We start from the raw sequence: 12,437 nt of genomic DNA, 5'->3' as shown, positions 1-12,437 counted from the left end.
CTAGAATGGTAGAAAAATAATAATTTTTAATATTTCTGAAAGTATTTCCTTACACTAAAAACAGGATCCGGGTCTGAAAGAAACACCGTCAGTTTCTCACAGAGAGTGGTCCAATTTTCACAGTTTAGTACATCAGATGGCGGAGCTGAACACAATGTTTGCAAGGCTTCATATCTCACCTATAATTTTTAAAAGAATTTTTATTAATACCCAGTGCCAGAATAATAGCAATTGCCCAAATATTTAACAAACATTGAAAGACAGAGTCTGGATGATTGCTTTAAAGAGCTGATCGGGAATCAGATGCTCTTTTGTAAAACAATTCTTGAGAACTCCTATTTTAAACTGTTATGCAAAGAAAAAAACAGGTTGTTTTATGTAAAGCAAAAATCAAAACACTAAGTATATTAGGAAGTTCTAGGTCACACATCAAAGAGGAAGAGGAAAAGGAAGGGAGAAGGGATGGTGGAAAAAATCTCCACCATCCGAGCAAGGTATCCTAGGCCCTCTTCCCACAGACCTTCCTTACTAGAACAGGCCCCCCGAGGCAGTCCCACAGTTTGAGGACTTGAATTTTAAAACACTGACCAGATATGCCCCTGGTGAAGCATTCCCATTTCAGGATACGTGAACAATTCTCACAAAACAATTAATTTGAACTTGTTTTTGCTGCTACACTACATTTCTTAACCTTCTAACCACTGAGGTAAGGAAAAAAAAAAAAAGTTATTCAGCACGGTGATGCAAAACTGAATTTCTGGATTTTCACAAATATCTTATTTCTTAAATCATTTCTCAAAATCCAATCACAGTTCTCTCCAGAGAGTATTACCCAAGAGACAGAAGTGGTAAATAGCTCTACTTCAGTCATAAGTGGAACAAAGCTTCTCCCCGACTCACTCTCCAGCTACTGATAACACACTGATTCCAACCAGTTCCTCAAAACCTGGTTGTTTCCCAGCTGAAATAACTGAAGCCTAGTGGAAAAAAAAGATGAGGCATCAAAGACAAGAGCTAAAACCTTGGGAAACCAGGCACTCCAAATCAAGAGTGTCAAGTTTTGGGTGAAACAGAACACAAAACTGCTTAAGATTGTCTATATTCTTATGCTTAAGATTATTCTTATGCTTAAGATTGTTTATATTCATAAAAAAGAGCTTCTAAATGCAATTTTGTGATAGAGAGTAAGAGGTCTGTAGAGAAAGTTTAAAAATATAAGTAATTTTCTCTCTTTCAGTTAATTTTTTAAGACCAAATTCTATCCTGGGAATCTCCGTACGCCGCCCTAGAAAAGGCAAAAAGACAATTAAAAAAAAAAAAAAAAAAGACCAAATTCTATTAACAACTTAATACTTACAAAAGTAGAATAAAGGTTTCTGAACAAGTATAGATTTCCAAATAATCCATTTAAACTAAAGACGATAATACTGTTATGTAACACCAGGTCCCACTACCAATCTGCTGAAACATTTACTAAAAACCTAGGAAATAAATCTGAATATGAAAAGCTGAGAGGAAAAAAACTAGTCTGATTTTTTAGAAAAAAAAAATCAATAGGAGTAAATCTTAGCTATTCATTTAGTTTAAAATAAGTTGAAGAAACAATTATTTCAAAAACGAGGCCAAATGGCAAGATACAGCAAAAGTCTGAAATACTCCAAAAATCCTATCATTTTCTATTTCAAATTAGCTAAGACAGACTTTCAAATAAAACTTCATCAACAATAATTTATATAATCTTTTACAAATAAACAGGCACAATTCAGTAAAATTTCTTCTTTAAAATCACATGTCAAAATTCCTTACATTTTCCAGAAATGAGAGCATTAAATGAAAATCTGTTTTTCTTCAAAGAAATTGCTAAAATATCACATGTAATGAAACAGTGAAGGAAGAGTCTGAGGAGAACTGCTTCTAACTTTATCCCTTGAAAATTGAACCTAGAGATAAAAATTTCCTCTTACAAACCATGACAGTTCTCAGAGACCTTCTCTGACTATTTCAAGACTGGAAGGTCTATGAGAAGTATCAGTCTAGAATTGCAACATTAAAGGACTACCTTCAAGGTAAATAATCCCGCTACTACTGATTATAATCTACTATGTGTGTGTAATATATATAGCAGATTACAACTAAGCGCAAGACCTAAAATCACAGTCATGTTTCTCAGTTTCCTTTAAGAATGCAAACTAGTTTTTAAACTGACTCAATTTCCTCCCTTCTAGCAGAAAATTAGCAACCCTGAGACTGCAATTTTCCACGACATAAAAGCTAGTAAACACCTAGAAGTGGTTCAAGATTTATAAATATTTTTATATGATCAAATAGAAATTTAAAATTCTTTGATCTGAAAATACATTTAACAAAATTTCTCAACATTTTCATGCCTAATTCTTAAACATTCCAACAAATAATTTCCATTGTCTGAAATTAGTTTCACAAAAAGATATACAGATATAGATATATTTGATTGAGCTTGACAGCTATCCTTTAAACTTACCTCTTTAGGTTGCCCAGGATCTAGCTGGTCTAAAATCAACTGTAGTTTTCCTTGACAAAATTTGTAACTCTGTAACACAATTGACAGAACATTCCTTCATTCTCTTTGTAGATTTTTAGAAGTATTGCTACAAATTTTTAATATAAATTCCAAGCACAAAATGCATTCTAAACAAGAGAAGGGGATGATCTCTTTTGATTTGGCAGCAAACTTACAATTTTTGAATTCTGAGACATTTAAATGAGAACTGAATGTCTCAGTAGGACAGGGTAGCTTCATGTATATGAAGGTTATTATTTGCTGAGCAACTGCAACATACAGGCGTCAAAAGACATAAAGTTAAAAATATTTTGTACCCAGGAATGTGAGATGTATTAATCAAAGATAAAACAATATAAACAAATAAGAAGGCACCAATGGTACCCTAGACAGAGCTATGACGCTGCTTGAACTTTTTTGCTCCTTTTCTTTCCTGTATTTTCCTTAACCTTTCTCCATACCTCCTCTTAGGGGAAGAATTCCTGAAGTTAAAACTTTCATCTAGAAAATAATTTATAGTAGACCATAATAATCTGTTTAGGGAAAGGAAAGGAGCTTTTTCTTGCCAAAGCAATTTAAATATGAGTAATACCTAAAATAATCACCTAAAAATAACCAAGTTGCATTATGTAACAAGTCTCATACTAATTCACAATGACTCTGAAATATGAGAAATACAGAAACTGAGTCACCCAGCTATCAGAACTTAGACTCCCATCCTCACCGGAGACACCTTCACTGCCTATATTCTCCCCAGGTTTTCTCATCGAGTTCTTAAATACTTCATAAAGACCCAAATTTATTGGTCACTTCATCTCCAAAGAACATTATCTTCTCAGTATTTCCCCTGAATATCTAATAAGCAAATCCAACTTACCATATTCACAATAGAATCGATTTTTTAAATTCAAAACCTGTTCCTTCTTCAAAACTTCTCAGCTTGGTAAATGGTACTACCATCCAGCCAGATTGTCTTTGGTTAAATTAGGAGTTAATCTTGACTCCTCATTTTCTCTCATTTCCTACATCCAGTATCATGACAACCCCCAAGATTCACATTTAACTCCAACTACCCATTACCACTTCCCTGATAAAACCTTCAGCTGGGATACCATCATCAACTCTAGACTACCCCCCATCATCCATCCTCTAGGAATAGAGGAAGATTCTCAAAATTATAAGTAAAATCTCTTTATCTCCCTTTACTTCAACCCCACAAAACTTCCCATTTTAAACAAAATACAAAAACATAACTTAATGATCTCGTCCCTGCTTATCTAACTTTCTTTGATACCACTCTTCCCTCTGCTATTCAGGCTTCAGTCATGCTGGCCCTTTCCCCCATCCCTGGAAAACGCCATGCTCAGCTCTAGCCTAGGAAGCTTTATCATTGGCATTCCTCCTGTCTGACAATGCTCTCCCTCTAGGGTGTCCTCTTATCACTGAGGCTTTCATCTTTTTACTATAATAGCCCCAATACCTGAAATAGTGCTGGTTATAAAGTAGGCACTCTATATATTTTTCTTAAATGTAAGAATGACTCCATGAGTTCTCTTTGGATCATTAACCTCATCAGAAGGTTAATGATCCAAACTTGTCACTACTATGGCTCTGGTTATAGCTGTGACATGGATTTGATCCCTGGCCCAGGAATTTTCCCACTATGTTACAATACAGGGTATATAACTCAACAACAAACCCAAAACAGCTTGATATTTCAGATCGTCCAATATATGTTTTCCCTAAAAACCCTTAAAAATGCCCTGAAGTTTACTCCTTTATAAAAATATAATTCAACTGCTGAAAAGTCTGTACCATGCTACATTTTAAAATTAGAAGTAGGAGTTCCCATCGTGGCTCAGTGGTTAAGGAATCCGACTAGGAACCATGAGGTTGCGGGTTCGATCCCTGGCCTTCCTCAGTGGATTAAGGATCCGGCATTGCCGTGAGCTGTGGTGTAGGTTGCAGACGCGGCTGGGATCCCTCGTTTCTGTGGCTCTGGTATAGGCTGGCAGCTACAGCTCCGGTTCGACCTCTAGCCTGGGAACTTCCATATGCAGCGGGAGCGGCCCAAGAAAAGGCACAAAGACAAAAAAATAATAAATAAAATTAGAAGTACTATATTTTAAATAAGAGCTTTGAGTTCTTGTTATACAATAATTAAAATACTAAAATGTAGAGTGGTGACTACTAAAACGTTAAGTACATATGAATGCAGCCTGTCTCACCTAATGGAAAAAGTATACATAGATAACACAGGGCACCATACATAGTATATATAAACATATACATAAATGAAGACATACATACTTCTACATACACATATATTACACACATAAATATATATGTATTTATATATACTCATTCTAGTCTACTGCTAGTTAGAAAAGCTCTCTAGCCTGGCCCTTTTGCTTCTTGTAAAGTTGATTTCTTCTGGTCCTCCTACTTCCAACCATCATGACTGTTTCTAGATTATTATCTATGTCTAAAATGTCCTGTCATCCAATTCATTAAAAAATAAAGATAATTTCAAGAACATCAACTTTAACCAGGCAGAAGACTGAGCCACATTTTAAAACTACCTAGCCACGTGACCCTAGAATCTTTAATCCTACCCTGTTTTCACATTCACTTCCAAGCATCATGGTAAGAAATAAATGGGAAAAAATGTAAAATCTTTTGCTTTATCACTCTCAAAATTAAAAAATTTGAAGTAGTCTCAAATTTACTTCAGTCAAGAAATTTTCTATGAGAAAATATAAACCTGACTCTACCTAATAGCCTCAAGATCAATCTATAGTATAATTCACAGATTTCCATTCAGCTTCTTTTCTAATACAGGAGTCACGTTCTACAACAGTCCTGATAAATCAAGAGTCAGGCTTTGTTTGAACACTCCCAACTATAGGGAGCTCATGTTTGGTGAAACAACCAGTATCATGTCAAGTAGTAGTCAGAAAAGGTAATACTTAGATCTTAGAATTAATTTGCTTAAACGTTGCCCATGACAAAAATTTCATTTTCTAATCACCTTTCAATCAATAGCCCAGGCAAGCAACCCTTACTCTGAAACTATTGTTGCTTTTTATTTCACAAAAATGATCAAGGCTAATCAACACGGTGATCCCGCAACTTCCCTCCTCTTACCAATGATATTTCTCCATAATAAACAGTTAACCTTCAATTCCAAATCTTAGTCCTCAACTTCTTTGACTTCCCTCTAGCTTTCATTATGGCTAATTAACTATCATTCTTGTCTTGAAATTCATCCCCCTTTAATCTCCTCTCCAATATGGTTTGGTACCTTTTCTAAATCACTCTTCCATTTCTACTTGACCTCTGAAATGCATTACCCAAAGCCTTCCTTACTTAGATGGCTTAACCAGCAACATCTCTGCACAGATGACTCACACTGTTATCCCCAATCTCTCTACCAAGTGCATCCTGCGTGTTCAACCACCTGTTACATCAGTGGGATACTTTACTGGTGTCTCAAATTCAGTACGTATATTTTTTAAAAAAGAAGAAGAGAATCTACCACATTATTCTCCACATATAATTACTCCTCGATTCCAGGCTTGGTTCATAACATCATAGTCTTCCAGCTACCTCTACTTAAAAAACCTTAGCCGGACCTTTGACTTCTACCTCTATTTTGCACTGCTCCTTCCAAAACACTTCAAAAGTCAAATTGAATGATTCTACCTCTGCAATAATTTCATATAAGTCTCTATTTATTCCTCCAAAGCCTCCTCACTTCAGGCCCTCATTCCTAGTTACTTAACTACCATGACAGCTTTCTAACTTATCTCCTTACATCCACTTTCTCCCACTCCTATGCCATTCTGCACCCAGATTTACTGTCACACACTGACACACACTTTTCTGTTAAAAAACCTAAAGTGATTTCTCTTAAAGTATAAAGCACAATTCAATTTAGCTTTTGAATGCATTCATTTACCCGTCAAATATTTGCTTGGCATCTACTATGTGTCAGACACCTACTATGCAATCAGGCACTATGATTTTATAGCTGCAAACAGTAATGATTAAGGTATAATCCTTAACCTTACTCTATAATCTGCCTTTAATCCACCCTTCCAGTTTATTTCCTACAAACTCTGTCCTAAATCTTCACATAACTACCTACAGGTTCCCAGACATGCCATAGTCTTTATTGATTCAGAATTTTTTTTCTTTGCCTTGTTTTAAATACTTTCTTCTATAGCTCTTTGATATTCTTAGTTATAAAAACACTTCTTTGGGATTCCCATGACACACTTGGGAACTACTACCTTCTAACTTGGTTATTTATGGACATAGCCTATTATCTTAACTAAGTTTCTTGAAAAAATAATGCATATCTGATTTATCTTTGCAATTTTGTAGTGCCTGGCACAAAATACTGTACATTCAATACGTATCTGTTGGATGAATATATATCCAAAGAGTTGAAGTTGGAGTTCTCTTATAGCACAATGGGTTAAAGATCCAGCATTGTCGCGGTGGTTATCTGAGTGGAAAAGCCTCATTAATTTACTTACTGCACTCTAAAATTCCTTTGCCTTCTTAAACACAAGTACAAATTATAGCCAATGAAATAACTTATTACACTAGAAATCAGGATGAGCGTAATACCTACCTTAAAAGTTACCTGTTTTTCAGTATCTCTTTGTGTTATTGTGTGGAAGTGGATAGGAACATTTCCATAGTAACTACAATAATATACTTAACGAGGGCATACAGATAATGTGTTCCACTGAATACAGGTTTGTGGGAAATATTTAGAACAGCTGAAAACTCTTAATTAAAAATTCCTAAGTGGGAGTTCCCATTGTGGCTCAGTGGTAACAACCCAACTGGTATCCATGAGGACATGGGTTTGATCCCTGGCTCTCCTCAGTAGGTTAAGGATACAACATTGCCACGAGCTGTGGTGTAGGTCACAGACACAGCTAGGATCTCATGTTGCTGTGGCAGTGACATAGGCCGGCAGCTGCAGCTTCAATTCAACCCCTCGCCTTGGAACTTCCATATGCCATGGGTACAGCCCTTAAAGAAAAAATTTCCTGAGGGGAGCAGTGTCTGCCAACTTGATTTGCTAAGCAACACAGAATAGATCTGTTGGTGATAACAATATAGGTAAGGAATCCCAAAGGAAAAGCTTTAAAAACATATTTACATGTATGAAGGTATAAATCAAATAAATATTTTCTGAACAAACTCTTAAGGGGGAAAACAGCCAAGAAGTAGAACAGGCTAATAATATAAGATGGATTTGGTCCTACTGTATGAGCATATGGATCCTAACTAAAGGAGTTTAGATGCTAAAATAAGACCTGTATAGATTTCTGTCAGATGCAATATATAACTGAGACTATGAACATAAGATGATTTCTATAACTTTCATTGTTTTACAGAGATATACTCAGTTCATTACAACATATATTGAAGCATATTCACATTCATCAATAACTACACCTTAAGTTCAAAAATCATACCACCCTCAAAATTACCCTAGAAATCTCTCTTAAATGTTTTGGTTTATAAACTGTGTAAGCCATTGAAATACAACTAGTCAAACCACTGAAATACAACAACATTACTGCTGTTCAAACAAATGGTTAAGGGAAATAAAATATACATTGAACCTAATGATACTATAGGCTTTAATATGTCTAACTGCACAATGATTTTTTTCCTATTCTTACAAAAGAAAGATCCGCCACCCAGTGATGATGGCAATAACAGCAAACACTTACATAAGAGCTTAGTATATGACAGGTTCAAAATGCTTTATATTAAACCTGCAAAGCAACCTTATAAAGGCAAGTCCTTATATCTCCTCCATGACAGCTAAGAAAACTGAGGCACTGAGATAGGTTACGAAGCCAAATCCCACAGCTCATCAGTGGCAGAGTCAGAGCTTGACATATTTCCAAGATTGAGAATGAATCTGCTCCATGTAGAATAGCTTTTTAAAATTGTAGAGTATCTAAAACCTCTTAGAATTATGTGACCAGCCTTCATTAATGAGCCTTAAATACAGAACAAAGTTAATAATTCAAAACAAAAACGTTTTAAAAACATTTTAAAATGATAAAGCTCTTAATTGCCTAGATATTTAAATTATGTTTTAACAAGAAAAGTTAGCAGTTTTCTTTAAAAGTGCTATGATTGAGAAATAACAAAATTAAAGCTTAAAAAGTATAAAAAAACTAGAATTCATAAAGATATTAGCATTGTTAATCAAATAAATTGGTTTTTCTGGTGTCAAATTGCCTCAAGACAATACTATTAAACAAGCAAGCAAAAAAGCTCACACCTGAACCTATTCAATTCTTCTCCCAAACAATCCACTTGCTTCAGGGTTAACTCTAGGCAGCTGCACTGTCAATACTAAGTGTTCTTTTTTTTTTTTCTACTTCCAGCTTCCTTTCCCTTCTACGTTTTTAGGATTTTAGGTCCCTTCTTTTTCTGTTTGTAAAACAAACAATAATAGTCAAAAGTCTCATCAATTTAGAGTAGCTAGAGATGAAGGAACTTTTGAAGAGTACTTTGGGCTACGGCTATCTTACTGTTCTGGCTGATACTGCTGAACAAGAGATGGGAATCTTGTAACTCCTCAGCAGTGGTATGACATCCTCAAAAGCAGAATTTCTTACCAAAAAGAACACTATAAAATACAACTGAAGCGTCTCAGAGAGGCCAGAAATGAGGTGGAATTCAAGATATTCTGATTAAGATCTGAGAAGTGAGGGCAAAATGTAAATCAGAGTGGTTGAAAGCGTAGCACACACTCAGACACGCGAAGGGCCATCCACCCCATGAAAGAAAAAAGCTACTCAACCTTTCAATCCTGGCACACGGGGGAAAGAGAGCTTGGCATCCTACCACCATTTCCTCTGCCTCCAATCTCGGTACCTTTCACAGAGCTTCCAACTGCGCTGTGTCAGGACAGAGTATCTGGAGGCTCACAATCTCTGTGATCTGTAGGAGCCACTGTGAGGGGAGAGTCCAGGGAAGAACTCCCCATTTTCAGTGGAAAACAAGTGGTGGTTACTAGTTATAACTTTGCACTTTGCATTTGAATTTGCTGCACCTTTCTTTATAGTAAGACACCAACTGCTTAAAAAATAATTAGGTAGGATAGGATAAGAACTCTTACCCGGGTAATTTAAAACAGGCCATTTATGGTACCAAAAAACAGGAGGTCTGCGATCAAACATTGAAGACACATGCAGATACCAGAGGAATGCTCTTTGGAGCATCTCCCTATAAACTTTTTCCCATGCAAATAAGACATCCTCGCGCAAAACCAACCAGAGGATCCAAACGCACCCCCTTATGCATGGTACAAGGGGACTGGGCTGGGAAATTAGCAGGCATGGGGCAAAAAAAAAAAAAAAAAATAGGCATCCCCAAAACAGGTCCATGATATAGGAATATAAGGAGAGACCCAGTTGCAGCCAGGGCCGGTCCCTACCCAGGACGGCCCACTCTCTCTGGGGGCTTAAATAAAACTTGCTGCACACTGCTACCTGACTCTTGATTGTGACCTCCGAGCCCAGGTCAGAGCTGTTACACTGAGGTGTCGGATGGAGGGGATATTCCCTTAGAACTGTTCCCACCCTGAGCAGATGGCTCTGGCCTGGAAAGACTGCCTGCCTCCATCCCAGCTCTGCTGCAGCACCTCCTAGCCGGAACAAACACCTCCCGCCAGACCACTAGCCGCCATCCTTGCACAATGAAGCCCTCTGACTCTAACCCAGTGCTTCTCCTGCACTTCTTAGCCTGCACCTCCAAATCCTTGTTGTGTGTAGGCAAGGACTGAGGGAGACATAGGGCAGAGCAGACGAACCTGACAAATCCATTAGACAGATATGAAGAGAAACATTTTAAGAGGAGCAATCTCTTTGAAAAAAGGATCAAACTCTTGAACTCAACAAGCTAGATGTTTGTAAATAAAACTATGGCATAAATTTTGTAATGCCTATTCTCTGAAGTATGGAACATGATATATTAAAAAAAAGTAGTAATAAAAGCTACTCAAGAAAACTCTTACTGGAAGAATTCAAAGCCTAGTAGCAAGATGGAGTTCAAATTGTCCCCAAGAGGCAATTCAAACACAAAGTCGAACGAACAGTAGCTTCTTTTCCAGGACATATAAAACAAACAAACAAAAAAGACAAACCTTGCCTTCAGCTGAACAAGAACAGTGGCACTATAATAGTTTCTTCATTGCTGCTGTAACAAGTTAGCATAAGCTTAGTGACTTGACACAAATTTATCTTACAGTTCTATATGTCAGAAGTCTAAAATACATGGGAAGAGCTCTGTTTCTTCTAGCTCCTGGGGAGAGTCCATTTCCTTGCCTTTTCCATTTTCTAGGAACTGCCCACATTCCTTAGCTCAAGAGCAGACTCCCACCTTCAAAGCCAACAACCACATTACTCAGACCTCTACCTCAGCCTGCAAAACACCTTCCTTGCCTCTGACCCACCTAAGTCCCTCTTCTACAGATGCTTGTGATTACATTTCGCTCACCTGAGTATTCCAGAATAATCTCCCCAACTGAAGATCCTTAACTTAATCATATTAACAAAGTCCCATGGGGCACGGAGGCTAACAGGCTCGCAGGTTCTGGGGATTAAGACATGGCTATCTTTGAAAGGGCTGTTATTCTACCTACCATAGGTACCGAAGTATGGCCTTCAAAGGAAGGTTGTCATGAAAGCAAAGGAATAGAAATGCCTTAACTAGGTTAATGCACACAAGACCAGCAGGTGATTGTGATTCTAAACTTTCCACATAAAGTGTACATCTTGGGGTTCCCTTGGAACATAATAAAATGGTCTGCAACTACAAAAAGCATAATGCTTGTGCTATACTACAACTGAATACTGTCAGGGAAGAGGAAGACATAAACGTGTAAGTGGAAAGGATATTAATTTTGAGAGCTTAATGCATATTAGAGATAATCTTCTAACAGTTGAAAATGACCCAGAGAAGCTCCATTTGAAACAGATAGGACCATAGCTGCAAAATTTTCTATTTGAGCACATCTTTGGCCTCCATTTCAGCATATTCTTTCAGAGATAGCAACAATAATGAAAGATAACATGTACAGAGCAGCTGTGACTATTCTAAGGACTTGATACACATTAACTCAGTTAATGGAAACAGCACAATGAAGCAACTGGTATATCATTCCCATTTAAAAGTGAAAAACACTGGGAGTTCCCTTCATGGCTCAGCGGTTAATGAACCCAACTAGGATCCATGAGGATTTGGGTTCCATCCCTGGCCTCAATCAGTGAGTTAAGGATCTGACATTGCCATGAGCTGTGGTGTAGGTCGCAAATGTGGCTCAGATCCTGCGTTACTGTGGCTGTAGCGTAGGCCAGCAGCTGTAGCTCCAATCAGACCCCTAGCCTGGGAACTCCATATGCCATGGGTACAGCTCTAAAAAGCAAAAATAAAATAAAATAAAATGAAAAACGGGGATGTTAGCGCATTTGTCTAAAGTTACATAGCTAGTAAGTGGCAGAATCAAGATCTGAAACCAAAACAAGTCTCCAAGCAGTGTAGCATGAAACAAGAAGAGACTAGAGACAGACCAGGCTTAAATTCAAGATTCAGCCATGAATAGTAACAGAAGTTTAGGCAAATAGATTACCTATTATTACAAGCCTCACGTTTTTTCTGTAAAGCAGGCTAATAACACCCATAGAGAATATAAAACCAAGCAGAGGGACCAGTGTATGGCAAAAAATCTCAATAAAAGAGAACTAATATTATTATTTCTATCTTTCCAGTATTACTTGGCAAAGATTTTTTTCCAGGTTTAGTCACAGGAAGAAATCCTTTCAGTGAATGCTCTGCTCACAACTATAGT

At 37.1% G+C, this 12,437-nt stretch overlaps 1 protein-coding gene and 1 pseudogene across 13 annotated transcripts in view; one reads left to right on the top strand and one right to left on the bottom strand.

The window, feature by feature from the left end:
* The window catches only part of TBC1D32 (TBC1 domain family member 32), a 207,789-nt gene that overhangs the window by 167,681 nt on the left and 27,671 nt on the right, over positions 1–12,437 (bottom strand). For 8 of the 13 annotated variants that reach the window (XR_014839916.1, XR_014839921.1, XR_014839920.1 and 5 more), the window contains 2 exons: positions 2,501–2,569; positions 54–179 (listed from right to left, as the gene is read on the bottom strand). Coding sequence is in view for 4 of the 13 variants with exons in the window: in XM_001926894.6 (XP_001926929.2) it covers positions 54–179; positions 2,501–2,569 (195 nt within the window). In the remaining 9 variants the exon portion in view is untranslated. Of the gene's footprint in view, positions 1–53; positions 180–588; positions 2,570–10,733; positions 11,030–12,437 lie in introns of those variants that run through there. The other 5 variants (XR_014839918.1, XM_021088940.2, XM_021088942.2 and 2 more) reach the window with 4 other exon arrangements.
* Positions 9,074–9,679, top strand: LOC110256578 (cytochrome c oxidase subunit 7C, mitochondrial pseudogene; annotated as a pseudogene).

The sequence above is a fragment of the Sus scrofa genome, chromosome 1 (genome assembly GCF_054392235.1).
Source record: "Sus scrofa isolate SSC_HxYL_T2T_F1_AM1 chromosome 1, Sscrofa_HxYL_maternal_Yorkshire_Landrace_v2.0, whole genome shotgun sequence".
NCBI classification, from domain to species: Eukaryota; Metazoa; Chordata; class Mammalia; order Artiodactyla; family Suidae; genus Sus; species Sus scrofa.
Note: the sequence above shows the minus strand (reverse complement) of the source record. Positions and strands in the feature narration are given on the sequence as shown.